Source organism: Octopus sinensis, linkage group LG2 (assembly GCF_006345805.1).
Source record: "Octopus sinensis linkage group LG2, ASM634580v1, whole genome shotgun sequence".
Classification (NCBI taxonomy): domain Eukaryota; kingdom Metazoa; phylum Mollusca; class Cephalopoda; order Octopoda; family Octopodidae; genus Octopus; species Octopus sinensis.
The window spans coordinates 204,796,269-204,816,095 of NC_042998.1; the positions used below are offsets into that span (position 1 = coordinate 204,796,269).

Here is a 19,827-nt window from a genome sequence, read left to right on the forward strand (position 1 = left end):
AACTTCATCCCTAATAAGTCTGTCCTTTAATCCTCCAAAGTTTCAGTTTTTTGCAAGTTGGCACCAGACAGCTGTGTAGGTTTCTATGTTCTCGGAATTCTCTTGTTTTTCTCTTGGAATTGATGAGACTCATGAGCCTGAAAATGTCCTTGAATTTCTTAATCCCTTCAGCTGGGTCATTTCTCTGTTCTTTATTGTCAATTTGTAGTCCTTCATATACATCAAAACATTCTTCTCCATTTCTCGCTAGAAATAAAGAAGTTTCATATCCAGTATCAACTTCATTCGAGAGTCAACTGGTAATTGAATAATTCAAAAAGTTTCGTTTAAATCTTCTCCAATTGCTGGCCACATTTCCTGATAAAGACATTCGCTCAGGAGGTGGAATATTCGCAGAAAAAGGTTTTGCAGACATTCTTTAAATTAAATGAAGAAAATAAATTTATAATTCTTTTTTTCTTTTCTTTCTTTTTTTTTTTAATGGTATGAGTGCTGGGCGAAGTCTTTGTTGAAAACAAAAAAGTTTGTTTTCATTTTTTTCCAATCCTTCAGAATCCCATTTCTGATACCATGTTGTGTAATGAAGGCTGACGATATTGGTTAATAAATAGAAAGAGAATTTAGCATGAAATAAGATAGGTCTGTTTATTAACAAAGCATACGCAGTAATGGCTTCTTACTGGCAGGGACCCGAATGTACTCTTTTAAACTAGAGAGTTCCTGTAATGATAGGTGACTAATCTAAGGGAGATAACACCACATACTGTATGGTGTAGTTTCCGTTATAATAGACCAATCCAGACTGAATTCTTTATCATGTATTTTTAATTTATTAATGTGGGTAGCTGGTGCAGTCACTCCTCGGGTCAAATTCCTAAAAAAACCTAAAATCTAGAAGCTTAACTTTGACTGCTTTTGGGAGTAAAATTGTCGGAATACGACCATATGTGAGGAGGTTGGTGACATACGTCTCCTTTTGTACGCCGCATGGTCGCATCCCTAACAAAATAGGATGAGCCATAATATAACTTAGATAATACAGTGCCAACAGAATAGAAATGAATGACAACAAGCCGTTCCACTGTTTGAGAGAAGATTTTATTAACAAGGCGTTAAAGTTAGTGTTGTGTATGTGTGCATGCAACAAGTATTTGTGTTCGTGTGTGTGACAGATACAAAGGTGAACGTGTATGACACAGAAATACAGAGTATAAGATGAAAGTCTCAGCCTAGTGTTAAGATGGAATTTAGATTACCAGTTCATGCATGAAGTACACGATATGCAAGAGTTCTATACAAGAAGTTGTGTCTTGAGGCGGAGGCAGGTTGGGCGAATATGCTGTGCCACCGTTGTAGCCTCAAAGCCGAGCTGAGTCTCTTAATATAGAATTCTTCAGATGGACTGTTTTACCTGGTGAAAGGTTCTCAATAACAGCGTGAGTTGAATCTGTGTAGTTGGTGTGTACATATCTGAAGTTGACGATGTAAAGTTGGTACGATGATGGTGGTGACGGCGGAGGAGATAGAAAACGTTCTGTCTGTTGCTGGTGTATAATAGCGTTGTAGTAGCTGGCTGACTGGTCGTCTGTCGCAGGAAACTGGAACATGGCTGAGTACGATGATGGTCAGTGACTAGACTGGACCTTAAAAGGTCTAGAGTCAAAGGCCAAGTATACTGAAAGCAAGCCCTTTATATAGAGGAGAAATGACTCAAACAGAACCTAGGAAAAACAGTGTCACGAGACCTTAACCAAAGGCTGTGATTGGTTGGCTTTGCACAATGGTGCGAATAAGTAGAGACAAACTGCGCCACATGCCAACCAATCAGATCAGTGGACACAACAAGAACAACCCAGCCTAAGATGGCTGTAATCTCAAATGAGATCATTCCTGTCTCTCAAACAGTGAGGATATCAGATACCACTACAAAATCATTTTCCCGTTCTAATGAACTTGGATATGGTTTTCTTATCTGATTTTATATAGTCCTAATTCAGCCATGAAACGTGCGTAGTCAATGTACAAGTACTTACTTTTATACATTATATTATTTTATTAATTCTTATTGTTCAATTTATACTTTATTTGATTTTAGATTAATATTTTTATGATGAATATTTCTTTGTGTGGTATTCGCAGTGGTTTTAAAAGTATTTGCTCTTATATATTATATAATCTTACTGTTCAATATTATAGATTATTAAAATTTTAGATTACTATTTTGTATGGTATGTGTCTCACAGCATGGTTATGGATGCGTTCTTCATTGACTGAGTTGTGGAATGGTGGTTCGTCTCTAAAGTAGTTATATACATATATTATATATTACGAAATTAAGTCTAATATTATTATACTGAATTTTACCTGTAAGGTTGGAATAATAATTTATTCCCTAATATTATTATTATTATAATACTTTTAATATACTTATAATTAACGAATATTGTTTAGGTTTAACCTTCAATTTCCGTTTGTTATGGAACTTGCAGGTAAGATAGAGCCACAACTCTGGGACTCATCATTGAGGGACATCCCCTTTCCGTCGAAAAGGAATAAATCCTTAAACTTATTAATAATATAAAATATTTCATTAATAGAATAAAAGGGATAGTCCACAATAATAATGGTAACATTGCCAACATTAAAAATGTGGAGAATACCAATTCCATAAGTTCAAACCTCCATATAATAGGGGAATTCAGACTCCGGGAGACAAAATTTGGAAGGGGGTTAAAAAGATTAAATTTTAAAAATACCCAAACAGGCACAACGAATATTTAAGATATTTAGCAACCAAAATAAAAGAAATGCGGAATATTGAAGGAATCGTAGTACAATCAGATATAACTGGCAACCTGTATAAGTTAGATACGAAATTATATGATAACTTTTGGGAAAGGAAATAAATAAAAAATATAAAATTGTCCCGGAAAATACCATTTATAATATTAATAAAGCCTCTAGGTTAATCATGGAAAAACATGAGATGACAATAAAACAAAACCTTATGTACCAATGCACCCTAGAATTATTTTGAAGGAACATAAAGACAATTTTTACTCGGACCCTAAAGTTAGACTCATATGCCCCAGTAAATCAGAATTAGGGAAATTAATTAATTTTAGATAAATATATTAATAAACTAAATAATCTGAATTACCTTAAACTCTGGACTAGCACTAATAATACTTTAAAATGGTTTAAAAATATTAAAGACTGTAATAGTTACAAATTCATTCAAATAGACATAGATGATTATTATTCATCGATTAATGAAATTGTACTTAATAAGGTCCTAATATATGCAATGAATAAGGTGGGAATGACCAAGGATGAAGTTAAAGTAGTAAAAATGGCCAGAAAATCGTTTATCGAGTATAATAATAAATTGTGGGCTAGAAAAGACACCGGGGATTTTTTTGATATCCCTATGGGAGCACCTGATTCTGCTCAGGTTACAGACCTAGTAGGGATTTACTTATTCGCAGAACTCCAGTTAGAAAATTTTAAAATGGAGTTTGGATTATATAGAGATGACCTGCTGCTAATAACGAAAAATTGCACGAATAGAACATTGGAAATATATAAGAAGAAAATATATAGTTTTTTTTTTAAAGAAATGGGCTTAGGATTACAATTTATAACGAAATAGCAATGTTAATTACTTAGATGTAAATTTTAACTTAATAACAGGTATAACCCAACCTTAGCATAAAATTAACAAAAGCCTGAAATATATTAATGCTAAGAGTAACCATCCACCTTCAATTAAGAAAGCGTTAGCAAATAATATACGGAAAAGAATTTCATTACTTTCTTCCAACTATGAGATATTCAATAAACATGCACCATATTATAATGAAGGGCTTCATAAGGTGGGATATAATTATAATTTAAAAGATAATTTATATGATGCATACACCTTCGATAACAATAACCACAACATTAAGAATCATCTGAAGCCCGATGTAGGTAGTAACTTGAACAATAAACCTCATAATAATAAGAAGGAAATATGGCTAATAATCCCCTATGGGATACAGGTTAAAACTAACATTATTAAAGAGATTTTAAATATAATTAAGACATTTATTAAAGACAACAATAAATATAAGGACATATTTTCTAACAATTTTTTACGTGCCAGTCAGGCGGTACTGGCAATGACCTCACTCAAATATTTTTACACGTGCCAGTAAGGCGATGCTGGTAACGATCCCACTCGAATGGTACCCTTTTATGTGCCTACCCAGAGAAGTGTAATACATGAATGCCATCTGTTGATGTTGCAAATGTATTTGAAAGCATTACTATATGAGTGTGTGGTGTATATATATATATATATATATATATATATATATTATTAGTGAATTGAAGAAATGGAGTTGAACGAAGATTGAACAGAAATCCTTTTATTGCATTCTACACGTGTTTCGAAAGCCACAATTTACCAAATTCCGATTGAATAAGGAGACCATATTGTGTCTTTCTCTTCAGGAAGAAATAGGAATTCCGTTGGCAGAACAAAAACAGAACAGAGGCGCAGCAAAACAAATCGAACGAGGAGGCTCCTAAGAGCCCATGGCCAAACTGTTTATCAATGTATGTTGAAATCGGGTGGTGGGTGCGTTGAAGATATTTACAGGTCAGGCAGCGGTCAATCCGGTGGGTGAGAGCACGGGGTGCGTAGATGTTCTTTGTGACCGAGACTAAGGTTCTGACTATTTTAAGAATATTAGGTGTATTATATGGGGCGAGACAAAATCTACTTAGAAACATGTGTGTGTGAACTGGAAATTAAGGAAATAATGTTTAAACACGGAATTCAAATGAGAACGCAGCCGCTTAGCCCTAAGCAACCTAGATTTATTGTGAAGGACCATAAACCGAATTTCTACACCAACCCAGCGTTAAGACTCATATGCCTGCTAGCTCTGATATCGGGGCAATCAGTAAGTACATTTTAGATAAATATATCCCTAGTTTAGTAAATAAGCTGAAGCTCAGCCTCTGGGCCAACTCCTCGCAGGTAGTGAAGTGGTTCTCTTCCATCCCCAATAAGAACCGTACTAGGTTTATTCAGTTTGATATCGCTAGCTTCTACCCCTCGATTAACCCTAGTGTACTAAATAAGGCCCTTTGGCATGCTCACAACAAAGCAGGCCTCACCAGAGAAGAAATAGATATCATTTTAGTTGCCAGGAAATCGTTTATTAAGTTTGATAATAAGTTGTGGATCCGTAAAGATACTCCCAATGAATTTGATGTGCCTATGGGTAGTTCGGATAGTGCGCAGATAGCCGATTTGGTCGGAATCTATATTCTCTACAAATTGTCCGACCAATTCCCGGAGATCGCGGGCGGCCTGTATCGTGACGATTGTCTGTTTTACCTGCAAAACACCACGAACAGAATAGTGCAGAAAACTAAGAGTAGGTTAGCTAGGTTTTTTAATAGAATGGGCATGAATATAGTTTTTGATAATGAACTCACCAAGGCTAATTTCCTAGACGTTACACTTAACCTTAATAGCGACTCATACTGCCCTTACCATAAGCCTTCCACTAATTTGAAGTATGTCAGTGTCTTCTCCAATCATGCCAAAACCGTAACAGACAATTTGGTTAAAAACATCTCTCTAAGATTGTCTAACTTGTCTGCTAGTGCCGATATTTTTATGCAGAAAGCGGAATTTTATAACGCCGCACTATCCAAGGCCGGTTATAGGCAGAAGGTAATTTATATTGATCCGGCCCCTCCGATGCCATCATTCGTAAATAATTTAAGTAGTGACGGGAGCGCGGCGGGTGCTGGGGCAGGCACTTCCGCATTTAATTTAGCGAACAAGGATAATTATCGGTCCGGGGGAGTTCACACTAACCCAAAACCCGTTATTCATCCGAGAATCACCCACCCTAATGCGAGAGCTGGCTTCCCAACCCATCACATAAATAGGAATAAGCATATATGGTTTGTAATTCCCTTTGGTAAGCAGATTAGAACTAACCTCCCCCTCCTGTTTCGACAAGCCATCGCCAATAACTTCCCCAGAAATTCCAAATATTACTCCACGGTTAACTCACATAAAGTTAGGATAGCTTTCTCCAACACTAAAAACCTCGCCCAGATAATCGCCTCCCATAATAATAGGCTGCTTATTAAGACCCTATCACCTTTGTCCGGAGGCACAGCTTCGTCCGCTCCTGGTTTAACGCTCAGTAGGAATAATAATAGTAGGAATAATGATATGAGAGCCAGTACAGTGACTGATAATCTCAGCTCCAACCAGGGATTATATACTAGGCGTATAGATATAAATAAGGGTGATGTCATTAACGATAACAATGGCAGTAGTGAGGTGAGCGCAACTCGGCTCATGAGGGTAGAGAGTCCCAATAGCAACTCCAGCATCGTTTCCGGCAATAGCAGTACCACGGACACTAGCAATTACAGCACTCTGAGTGATAGTGAAGAATCAGGGGTTATTCCGTTAGTTAATAGTGACTTAGTGGAAAATAAAGTAGTAAGCGGCCGCAGTTCTCGCAATCAATATAAACAGTAACGCAATTCTAATTCAGAAACTAATCCTATAGAATAAGGTTCATGCCGGGAACTCCAAGATCAGAAATGCCGTTTACCAATGCAAGGTTTACCGGACTCAGATGTCTACTCATAGGTCGGGGCCTCATCGTCAAAATTGGCTTTACGAATCTCCAACCATTACGCAACTTTTCGCGACGTGAATAAATACCAAGCCACGGGAATTAGCAAGCTAATATGGCGATTGAAGAATACGAACTCAAGCTACAGGCTGATGGTCAATTTTGTCGGTGGCCCTCCCATTTGATAGGGGCAGAAGGAAGTGCAACCTTGTGTCTCTGAGCTTTTCCATATATTGTTCGCCAGAGACCGGATGGTAAACGGACTTTTGCAGTCGGCTTTTCGATGCCCCCATTGGCGGCGTATACTTATCTTGCTTATAAATGATACCTGCACCCGGTTACCCTACTTATATGAAAATAGCCGGCCTTGGAATAATTTTTGAAAAAGCTTTTTAAGAGAGATATGATTAACCCTTGCAAGGGGAATTACTCCCATTAGGCGAATGGTGTTTTGTTTTGACGACGTGAGGTTTTTTTGACAAAGCATGATTAGACGAACACACGAACACATAAAATATTTTTGCCGCCTGACGGATTTTTCAGCAGTGACCATTGTGTAGCGCTTTTTACCAACTTACGGCCGTGCACATATAGAACAGTTCAACACACAATGTTTCTAAGTAGATTTGTCTCGCCCCATATAATACACCTAATATTCTTAAAATAGTCAGAACCTAGTCTCGGTCACAAAGAACATCTACGCACCCCGTGCTCTCACCCACCGGATTGACCGCTGCCTGACCTGTAATATCTTCAAAGCACCCACCACCCGATTTCAACATACATTGATAAACAGTTTGGCCATGGGCTCTAAGGAGCCTCCTCGTTCGATTTGTTTTGCTGTGCCTCTGTTGTTTTTGTTCTGCCAACGGAATTCCTATTTCTTCCTGAAGAGAAAGACACAATATGGTCTCCTTATTCAATCGGAATTTGGTAAATTGTGGCTTCGAAACATGTAGAATGCAATAAAAGGATTCTGTTCAATCTTCGTTCAACTCCATTTCTTCAATTCACTAATAATATTAAAATTCAATTATCCGCACCAACGCACGGTTGCAACACCATAGGTTGTACCTCCAACCGTGCTTTCTTCTGTGTGTGATTTTTGCTACCAAGGTATCGGTTAAACTTTTGATTAATCTGCAACAAGATTATTCATCTTTCTATTTCACCAAACAAATATATATATATATATATAAAATAGATATGTTTCGACCAAAGATTGGTCCAGGCCATGTCTAACTTAATAGCACCACCTGATAGAATTATTTGAATCCTGTTTAAGTCAAGTTTTGTTTATGGTCCATTCAAGTAGTGAGTTCTTGTTGGGTGAGTTGTATCCAATTATGGGTGGCTTATCTGGTATTCTTTGAAGGAATCTATCCAGACTCCGTTTAAAGTTGATGGGATCCTTTTCCTCTTTGATCTCCCTCGGGACAATGTTAAATAGGGCAGGGCCTGTTGAGGAAAAGAATTTATGTTGCAGTGTACATGTATGCTGTGATCTTGAATTGGGCAGGGGACGTATGGCCTGTGGTCCCAGTCTTGGATGAACCTTGAAACTAATGTTCAGGTCGTTTGGGCAAAGTTGGCGGTATATTCTCCACATCGTACGATGTACCACTCACGGCGGCGCTGGAGAGAGTAAAGTTTCAAGGCTTTAAGGCGATTCCAATAATCGAAGGCAGCCATGCCTTCAATTCGTTTAGTGAATGCCCTCTGGAGTGATTCGATCCTCGAGATGTTTTGTTTTGTATGGAGAGACCACAAGGGGCATCACTATTCGAGGTGTGGCAGTACAAAGGAGGAGAAAAGTGGAATGGTGACACCTTGTTCTCTGGGCCGGAAAGTTCTTAAGATCCAGGAGCTCATCCTACGAGGTATATCAACCTTATTGTCGATGTGGGCACTCCAACTGAGATCGTCATCAACAATTACACCCCAGTTTCTGATATTGTTAGATGCTGTGAGCGGTTCCCCTGAAGGAAGAGAGTATGGCTGTTTTACTATAGACTTTCTTCCAAAATGCATCAGCTCAAATTTTCCCTCGTTCAGTTGCATTTTGTTTCTGTCTGCCCATTGACTCACAGCATATAGATCAGACTGGAGTTGAGTTCGGTCTGCTTCTTCATTGATGATTTGCTGGAGCTTAGTGTCATCAGCAAATATTTTCACTTTGCAGTAATGTACGACACTGGAAAGGTCGTTTATGTAAATTATGAAGAGTAGCGGACCCAAGACAGTCCCCTGGGGGACACCGCTGGTGACTTTTGCTGGACTTGAGTGGACTCCATCAACTACAACATGTTGTGTTCTATTCGCCAGGAAATACTTAATCCAGTGTAGAACTTTTCCACGGATTCCAACATTTGCCAATTTTGAGAGTAGGATATTATGGTCTACCCTGTCGAACGCTTTACTGAAGTCAAGATATATGACATCAGAGTTCGAACCTGTTCCCAAGGCTTTGAGTATATCTCCAATGTGGTGTAAGAGCTGTGTTAGACAGTCCATGCCACAGCGAAAGCCATGCTGATTTGCATTTAGGAGTTTGTGGGTCTCTAGGAAGTCAGCTATCCTTGATCTTAACATTCTTTCAAACACTTTAATGATGTGGGAGGTGAGTGATATTGGGCGATAGTTGAGTGCGAAGGATCTGTTTCCCTGTTTGAAAACCGGGATGACTGACTGGGATAGAAACTGTTTTGGTATATAACCTGCGTCTAACGAATTTCTCCAGAGGTTGGTCTGGGGGACTGCAAGTTGATGTCTACATTCCTTCAGGAGACTAGCGGGGAATCTATCAGGGCCTACAGCAGAGTAGTATTTGACCTCATTTATTGCTGCTATGATGTCAGTGGCAGTGAAGGTTATGTCTGAGATTTTATGTTGGGAGTCAACTTCGTTTGCTTCTCTTGCGTCAATATCAGTGGGAACACTAAAGACAGAGCAGTATTTCTGCCATTTCTTTAGCATCGTGTTGGGGAATGCCGTTATGGCCCAATGGGTGAGACAGTGGTTCTATGCTTATTAGCATAAGAATAGAACACTTTTGGGTTCTGTTTGATGTTTTTGATTACCCATTGTTCCTCCACAGCTCTTTGATTTTCAATGGAGGTTTTCATGTTAGTCTGCAGATGAAGTTTTTCCAGCCCTAGTCTTTTCATTGTTGTTGAATGTGGATGTTGTATGTGGGAATATTTTAATTGGTTGATTTTTTTGTTGAGTCTTTTGATGCGCCTGATGAGTGCTTTTTTCTTTTTAGGGAGCCGGTTTCTGTTTGTGTTAGTAGATTTCGTGGGAGCGTGTTTAGAGCATGTATAGGTGACAATGTTTTCAAAGTGCTGCCATGCGGTCTCAATATATATATATATATACACGCACATATTTACACAGATATATATACACATACACACACATACATGACAATAACAATTTATTGAATTAGCTTTAAATACTGAGAAATATTTCTTTTTGTTAGTTTTTTAAAACATTAATGATGATAACTACATTCCACAAGTAAATTATTTTCAAATTGTTAATGATTACTATAGAAAATGAAAAGAAAAATTTCAGGTAAAATTTGATTTAATTTTGTCTTTTCTCTTAAGATTGTCAAATTGCAATTTTTTAAAAATTTAGATTTAGTCCAACAAGGGACATTTACTCTTTTGTAGAGTATTGTAGGTGTTACAATATTGTTTTGATGTTTCTATTCACCTCCTGACATACATTCTTTTCCACATTCCCTACAAGTAGAGATTCCATTGAATGTATTGTTAACAATTTCTCTGACTTCCTTACATGTTTTTTGCCCATATTCGCTACATGTTGAAGTTTTGTTTTTGTTGGGTTTCTTTAATCAGAAAAAAATTAAAATGCAACAAAAGTCAATCCACTTGACCATTACAAGACACTCCTCCCCTTGAGAGTCTGGTGAACTGAGGCCGGGGAAATAAGATGAGAGAGGCAATAAAAATGCTTGTAGAATCCTCATTTATTTGACCATTTCACTTCTACTGGAACAAAAGCATTAGTCTTGGCCGATTTTTTTTTTCGTTTGTGATCAGGTATACATAGACTGAAGAGTCTCACCTTTAATGATTCTTTAACGAGAAAAAAAAATGCACAACCGCAAAATAAAATTTTCAAAAGATGGAAAGAAAAACAAAGACAAAGATTTTTTCTAAAACTGTTTTTTTGGGTGTTTTTTTATTCTATTTTGCAATTTTTTTTTGAGATTTTTTTTGTTAAGTTTATTTTCTTTTCTCAGAAAGTTTTGACCTTTTTTAACATGTGAACAAACGGGTTTATAACATCAATGTAGAACTGCATAAATTGTGTCTTCCACTAAATTATTTTTACAAATTATAGATATTTCTCATTGTTCCTGGAATATATTGGGAACCAACATCGGTGGAAAGTAGAAATATTTCTATGTACACACCAGATTTGCAGTTAAATTTACTCCTCTGGTTATTTCTACATGGCCACCCTCTACAACCAACTACAATATTAAGAAATATAACAGTTTAGAAATGGAAACAGTCTCATTCCTCTATGACTGCAACTGGTTAGCATTTACCATTCCAGTCTTCAGAGATAAGCAGAGTTGCCCAATTGTTCAACCGTCTGCCCTCCTGTTGGCAACAGATGTGTTACAAAGTCCAAAGATGACCTCATAGAACACATCATGGTATTAATTACTGCCACACGTGTTCTGTTAATATGCACACTATTATTATGGAAGGAAACAAATTGCACTTTTATAAGTTTTTACCAGAATTTTAGGGAAGAATTGTTAAACAAATAACAATTAGTTTTCAAGATAAGCTGGGAGCTTTTGGTTTTACTTGTTTTGTTTGTTTTACTCCAATAGTTTTTGCCAAATTATTTTAAACACAATCCAAGTTACAATTAGCTGTGATGTGCCATGACACACAAAAGACACTGGAATTAGAGAGGTCTGGGATGGAGCATCTTTCTGATGGAAAAGATAACAGACAAACCTACAAAACCAGGGCAAAAATTACAAAGAACTCAGTGTAAGGAAGGGAAAAAATCCAACCAATTTTAAAGTTGTTGTAACTTTAAAGTGGGTGAGATGTGGAAGTGAGACAGCAACTGAAATGGCAGCGGTTTTAGTCTGGATATATGAACTTTTGGTTCAAAGAGATTTTGCAATGGTTATTCTTTAGAAATCCCTATGAAATTATTCCTGATATCTTAACAATTGATAATCATTGAAAAGATATCAGGAAGTGTTGTGAAGTGTTATCACCAGAGCTGAACAAGGATAAAGTGATAACACCATCATCACATGGTCAATCATTCAATGCAAGTTGTTTGACTTGTTGCATTCAATGCATGAATAACATGTGGAATGTTGCCCCATGTTGTAAGTCACATGACAACAGTTTGATGTTCAAAGTAAAACAATATTCCAAGTAGACATGTCCAATCTACTTCAATCTACTTCTTTCTGTAACTGTGTCATTCCTTGACCCAGTCTCAAACAATAGTACTTCCATGTACTTCCATAGTACTGTAGGAATACTAGTTGAGACTCAGTTTCTGCCATAATCTCAGACACTAATTCCTTTAGACATAACAGAATGCTGCTGACTACCAAATAACACATTTACCACACAATAAAAAAAAACTGGAATCGATTACCAAATAAAGTTAAAGAGACCCTAATATATTCAAGAACAGATTTGATCAATTTTAGGACAATTTTAAAATTCCTTTCTAGTAGCACTAAAAACCCAGAAAAACTGTTGGTTCATCTTTTTTGCGACCCCTCCTTTGTGAATTAAATCCCAACAGATGAAATGGTAGATCTTAACAGACTGGAAATTTCCTGTTTCCAAAGTCTCAACTGCACAACCTTGTATTCATCACAACCAAACTCAGTACAGCTGAGCTTTTATTCTGTAAAACAGTAAATTTTGCTTTCTGAGGAAAGCTGATTAGCGGCAAACATTCGGTTTCCATAGTAACATTAATGAAACCTTTGAATAGGTTTTGCAATTTGTAACAAAAGTCACAACCAATGAATAGTTCCTAAAAAAAAAAAAAAAATCTGTATCTTAATCATGTGATAAAGTTATCCCTGAAGAAGGAAGCAAACAGGAAAAAATGCAGAGACTAAAGAAGGGCGTTGGTTAAACGTTTTCCCAACTTTAACCGAAACGTTGAGCATCAATGTAATTTTTAACCGAAAGTGGAAGCAATGTTTGGTGTATTTAGGTAAATATTGGAGGACTTTGTTAATTTAGGGGGTTTGAAATATTCATGAGAATATACAACAACGAATTTAACAAGAAATAAGGAATGGGGATCAAAAACCATCATCAATGCTGGTAAAAACCTAAATATAATTGTGCAAATCGTTTCCTCCTATCAAGATAGAAAAATCTAATATTTGAAAACTAATTTGTGCTCTTACAAACAGAAAGTGAAGACTGGCATGAGGAACGGATAATATTGAAAATGTGTAAATATATAAAAATTTCATGCAACAGAATGCATTCCCTGGACTGTCTAACCAACATGTCATGGCCAAATAGTGTTCCAACTTGTTGTTCCATGAATGATTCTTCTGGCTTTTGGTAACAAAATCTAGAATTGACAGTTCTGAGAATGCTATAGTGCCACACTGTCAAACAGTAAACACACTAAACTGTGATATATTTCAAAATAACTAAAGTTGAGTAACATCTATTATGAGAAACTACGCAGTTTAATATTTTATGGTATAAAGTCTGTAGGTTGACTAAGGTAAAAATAAATATTTTCAGACCTTATAAACTTTAATCTGAAGTAACAAAAGTCAACTACTGTGAATTTTATTTTTTGTTTTTTTGTTTTTTCTAAATGATACCAATATTTGTAAATATTTCATATGAGATTTGGTCAAATTAAGAAAAAAAATAAACTTAAAATATATTTTTGAAAACCTTAACCTGTAGGAATTTCTTTACATACCAGATATGAATCTGGTTTATTGTGAGAAAGGAGAGTCTTTCTTAACGAGTTTATCAGTGATTGAGAACTCAGACAAGACTTCCTCTCTACACATGAATCACTCCAGGTCTCGTTAACCTGTGAGTGAGAATGTCTCTAAAGACATTGGTACTTAGTAAATACTTCAGGTTTCATTTAAACCCGCAAGGGAGAGATTCTCAATACTAAAGAAATATCTTAAGTCTTCTTAACTTCTAAAGAAGAATTTCTCCGTATGAGAAAGTACATCAGGTCCGGTTAACCTGCGAGGGAGAAGTTTTATACGTGGCCAGCGCCTGGAAATGGTACCACATCAAAACAGTTTTTGAACAGCTCTGAGAGATGCCTGGTAGCAAATACGATACTGATCCTGCAAAATAGAAAAATTAGAAAACGGTCAGATGTAAACAGCTAAAATTTCACCGATTCTGGTCTAAGTACTTTTGTTGTGAGGAATTAACCATTTAGCATTCAGATTAACTTTGTAATGCTTCTTTACTCACATTATTTTGAATTAACCATGGATTACCTGACCCAAGAGCTTGATACCTCTGTAATTATTTGTATCTAAAGCATCACCTTTACCTTTGTAGCAGTTGACTATGGTCCTGCTACACCAGTCATTGGGTATGACTTCTTCGTGTATCACCTGGTTAACTATACGGGTGACTAGGTTATAGCCGACACTGCCAGATATTTTGAGCATCTCTGCGGTGATTCCTGATGGGCTGGGAGCTTTCCCTGTCTTCATACTTTTAATTGCTTCGAGTGAGGTCGTTGCCATTGCTGCTGGACTGGCTCCTGTGCAGGTGGCACATATAAAGCACCATTTGAGTGTGGGCATTGCCAGTTCCACCATGTGCCGGTGGCACATAAAAGCACCCACTACACTCTTGGAGTGGTTGGCATTAGGAAGGGCATCCAGCTGTAGAAACTCTGCCAGATCAGCTTGGAGTCTGGTTCGCCAGACCTCAGTCAAATCATCCAACCCATGCTAGCATGGAAAGCAGATGTTGAATGATGATTATCTCGTAGCTTCAAGATTTCAATGATGTGGTTGTTTATTTTTACAATGACACTGTAGGATAGGTGTGAGAGGCCAGATATGGTTGGTTTCAATATTTGGGCCTGATATGGCCACTTTAAATGATAAAGGATTAATATTTAGGGTTTAAATTCCAGGTAAGATAAGATAGGTATGTCAATTTGAGATGAAGACTATGTTGCATCACTTGCCAAATATTTTGGCCAATTCCAGGAGGGTCCTGTGTTGCGTCGAAGCTCTTCCCTCTTTTAACCCGTTGGCATTTAAACTGGCCAAATCCAGCCCAAATATTCTACCTGTTTTATTTTCAAACTAGCCAGATGTGGCTTCTCACGCCTACCCAACAATGTCATTCTAAAAATATAAAACCCTATCATGAAAATCTCAAGACTATGAGATAATCCAGGATTAATTCAAAACAATGGGAATAAATAAGGATTACATTTCACAGAATAATCTGAATGATAAAGGGTTATACTTACATCATATGGTCACGTGACCTCTCAGATGTTGTTACATATCACTAGTCACAGTGCACTTTTTGCATTGAGAAGGCCAATATGGCCCAGTGATTGAAAGGGAAAGCTGAAGCAATGTGAAATGAAGTGTTTTGCTCAAGAACACATTCCCAGTCATGGAATCAAACCCACGATCTAATAATTGCGAGTACCACAGCCTAACCCCTAGGCCACACACCTTCACCACACATACATTATATATATATATATATATACGTTTTATTATTTTGCTCATTACTCAATCATCGTTATATGTTTTATCTTATATTTAATCTTTCTATAATATGTAATTTTCTAGATGGTGTAATCTAATTTTTCATTTTGAATTGATGAAAGGTGGGTTTTTTTTCTAATTTATATACACACACACACACAGAAAGAGAATGGTGGAAATAAACAAATAACACTACTTGGGTCTGATATACAAACTATACATACATATATACATGTAAATAGAGAGAAAACATCATCATCATCATCGTTGTTTAACGTCTGCTTTCCATGCTGGCATGGGTTGGATGGTTTGACTGAGAGCTGGCAAAGATTCTACAGCTGGATGCCTTTCCTAATGCCAACCACTCTGAGAGTGTAGTGGGTGCTTTTTACATGCCACTGGCACAGGGGGCCAGTCAGGTGGCACAGGCAACGACCACGTTAACAAAGACTGAAAACGTCCGGATGATGAATATTGATGCAGAAATCTGGGGATGTTAACAGAGAAAGCCTACACAGGAAATTAAGGGGAAAAGGTCTGACAGCCATTTCTGGGAGCATGGACGAAATGCTTAGCAGCAGGTCGTCTGTCTTTATGTGTCAGGGGTCAGTGAGCTGGCAGAATCATTTCTGGGAGCTTGGACGAAATGCTTAGGGCCGTTTCTCCTAACTTTACATTCTGAGCTCAAATGTTGCCGAGGTTGACTTTGCCTTTCATCCTTTTGAGGTTGATAAAATAAGTACCAGTCATGTACTGGGGTCAATGTAACCAATTAGCCCCTTCTCGTGAAGTTGCTGGTGTTGTGCTAAAAATTGTAAACCAATATTATATAGGGACAACTGGTCGTTTGGATAGGTTTGTGAGTAAGAGAGAGGACCCAAAACATAAGTCCGGAATTGGAGTCTCAGACAAAATTCCTTCTCTCTCAAACACACAAAGTAAAAAAGAAAACATCCTCCTTTAATAAAACCTGGGATCAAATGAAAGCTTCTGCTAGCCATCAGGAAATAATTGAGGCCCAGGAGGGGACAGGTTGAAGCTGGATATAAATTCTGGAATGAAAATTTTCTAGAAATTAATTAATTTTAAGTTTTAACCCTTTAGTGTTCACATTATTCTGCCAAAATTAATCCTTTTTCATCCACATTGTTTTGAACTAATCATGCATTATCTTGTAGCAATGAGATTTTGATGAGGTACCTGTAATTTTTAAAACAATATTGTAGGGTTGGTGTGAGAGACCAGATCTAGCCAGTTTGACCATGAAACAGGCAGAATACTTTCAGCCGGATATGGCTGGTTTAAATGCTAAAGGGTTAAGGTAGGCAATTAACTCTCCTTACCTCTGTTTCAATCATCTGTGGTCTCTGGAGGCGCAGGTCACTTACAATATCAAATAGGTTGAACTGCAACAAACGAGTTTCATGTCTTAATTAAACAGCATCACATCATCTTCATTATACATAAATATCCATCACATATCATTAAGTTGTCTCATGCGTAGATAGAGAGATACCTTGGGAGGAGGAGATTATATCATATTTGGATATCTTTGATCATAAGATTCAAAACAGGATTGACCTAGGGCTAAACAATGCAAAACTATAATACCCAAAACTAACTCTGTACTATGCATTAGGTAATGTAGTCCTTGATAGACTTTGCCAGAATAAAAGATGGGATGGTCTCACAGCTAGGACCTGTTTGATCATGGGTCTGCTAGATCAAGACTGACCTGGGGCTAAACAGCAATAGCTGCTTCTGTTAATTACTAAACACTATACATTAGAAAATGTAGTCCTTGATACACTGTGCCTGAATCAAAGACAGGGTGGTCGTGGTTTCATTAATCAATTCATTAATCCATCATCAATAATTTGAGAGATTGTGTCTGTGACAAACTGCACCAACACAATTAAGACTCTTAAAGGTTTGAAGTTTTGAGATTTATGACCTGTCATATATTTAAGATCAACCCCAATATATGACACGTACTTGTGGGGGTGCTGAAGGATGCAAAGTAAGTCTGACCTAGACAGGATTTGAAACCAGAACATAAAGAATCACAGTATCAGTTCAATATTAAACATAAAAGTTTGAATTGTTTTTTTACATTTTTGAGATAATTTCTTGTTTGTGTTCTGGTGTCTGAGTGCACAAATGTGTCTGACCCCTTTTTTCCCCTCTAAAAGCATAGGCTGGGGTTCAAACTTGACATGATTGTAGAATTAGTTTTATTCGTCCACTTCACTCAATACTGTTAGGTACTTTACAGAATAATTATTATTATTCCAAGTCAGGTAGATCTAAATTCGAAAAAAGAGGGGATTAGTTAATTAAATTGACCCCTGTACTTCAATATTACTTTATTTTATTGACCCCCCAGAAGAATGAAAGGCTAAGCTGGGCTTGGCAGGACTTGAACCCAGGATATAAATGGAAATCAACCCACCACTTTACTGACTTTGCCATGAAAGTGCACGGCCTTGTGGTTAGGCTTATGATCATTAAGGTTGTGAGATCAATTCCTGAATCAGGTAGCATGTTGTGTTCTGGAACATTTCACATTCTCCCTTCACAGAAAACCATGAACACCACCACATCAAAGAGCTTTTATATAAGATTTAAATATATCATTTTCAAACTAGTTATTGCTGTTGTCTCAATGGTCTGTGGGTAAAGACATGGACACAGCAACACACAGACCTCTTTAACAAAGGTTCAATCTTAGCCTGAGGCTCTTTGTAAAAGTTTTTTTTTTTCCCTTCTCCATTTACAGAAAAAAAATTAAAACTAAATAAGATCACATCACAATCCCTACCTGAGACTGAAACCTCCATCTACCCCACTGCCTTGTTTGTAACCAACCCCCCCCTTATCCACTAGGCCATACGGCCAGTAATACTAGTTGTACAAAATATGAGATATTTAAATCTATTCTAATGATTGGTTATTGATTACATTAATCTGATAGGTTTAAATATATTATTTTCACATTAGTTATTGCTGTTGTCTCAATGGTCTTGTGGGTAAAGACATGGACACAGCAACACACAGACCTCTTTAACAAAGGTTCAATCTTAGCCTGAGGCTCTTTGTAAAAGTTTTTTTTTTTCCCTTCTCCATCACATCACAATCCCTACCTGAGACTGAAACCTCCATCTACCCCACTGCCTTGTTTGTAACCAACCACCCTTATCCACTAGGCCGTACGGCCAGTAATACTACTTGTACAAAATATGAGATATTTAAATCTATTTTAATGATTGGTTATTGATTACATTAATCTGATAGGTTTAAATATATTATTTTCACATTAGTTATTGCTGTTGCCTAAATGGTCTTGTGGGTAGAGACAATAGCAAACAATATAGAAGCATCCTGATACAGAGTTCAATCTTGTCCCTGGGCATGCACTGAAGGGTTTTCTTTTTGTTGTTTTTTTCTTTCTTGCAGTTGAAGGTTTCAGTTAAATAAATCAATCCCTGTAATTAATTTCTTCAAGGTAGGTCCTTATTTTATCAGTCTCTTTCACTGAACCATTAAGTCCAAGTAAAAATTATCCCCCCCCCTTCTTTTTCCCCTCCTATCTAACTAATTAGAAAACGTAAATATTTAATAAAACTCTTTTGTAATACTTGGCAGAGATTGAAACCCTCCACCTCAACATATACCTCTGCTTATAAAGCACCTTTACCCACAAGGCTACCAAAGAAAAAAACTATACCTATTTTTAACCCTTTCGTTACTGTATTTCTGTTGAGATGCTCTGTGTTTCTTTCAATTACTTTAAATATAACAAAGAATTTAGTAAAATAACTTAGTTATCATTCAGCTAGTGTTAGGAACATAAATTGTGACTAAGGTTTGGTGGAAGATTTTAATTCAAAACTTGTGAAAACAAGACATTTGTACTCAGAGCCAGAGCCGGTTTCAGCCAGGTTGGTAACAAAAGGGTTAAAAAATGTGATAGTTGAATATAATTTCATCCTTCACTATATAGCTGCATTCATTATAAAGATGCTCAATCTGCTGTGAACAGCAGCCAAGGCTTGCTTGCATCACCTGTCACTGGTCTTCAGGAAAAACAAAGAACAACTCAGAGACATGGTTCCAAAACAGATAATCTTGGATAACGTTTCACTTGAAAATATTTTGTTTAAACTTTCAATGAGAAATGTTGCAGTACCAGTAATTATTTATTTCGCTGTCCAATGTATCATAAAGAAAAAGTTTCTGAAAACCAACACATTAATGTATTTCTTAATACATTATGACTGAGTGATAGATGGGCTGGTCATGGCCGGAGTGTTTTTGATCATAGACCAACTCTAACAAAATAAAAACATTTAAGATTTTAGATTTTTCAAGTTTTTTCTT

At 36.8% G+C, this 19,827-nt stretch overlaps 1 protein-coding gene across 1 annotated transcript in view; it reads right to left on the bottom strand.

Annotated features, from left to right (window-relative positions):
* Positions 1 to 10,933: 10,933 nt before the first annotated feature.
* LOC115232620 (tyrosine-protein phosphatase non-receptor type 13) overlaps positions 10,934 to 19,827 on the bottom strand; it is a 117,161-nt gene continuing 108,267 nt past the window's right edge. The window contains exons 20-21 of the mRNA XM_036500692.1: positions 16,791 to 16,853; positions 10,934 to 14,040 (exon numbers count right to left, since the gene is read on the bottom strand). Of these exons, the coding sequence (XP_036356585.1) occupies positions 13,984 to 14,040; positions 16,791 to 16,853 (120 nt within the window). The 3' untranslated portion in view covers positions 10,934 to 13,983. The remainder of the gene's footprint in view (positions 14,041 to 16,790; positions 16,854 to 19,827) is intronic.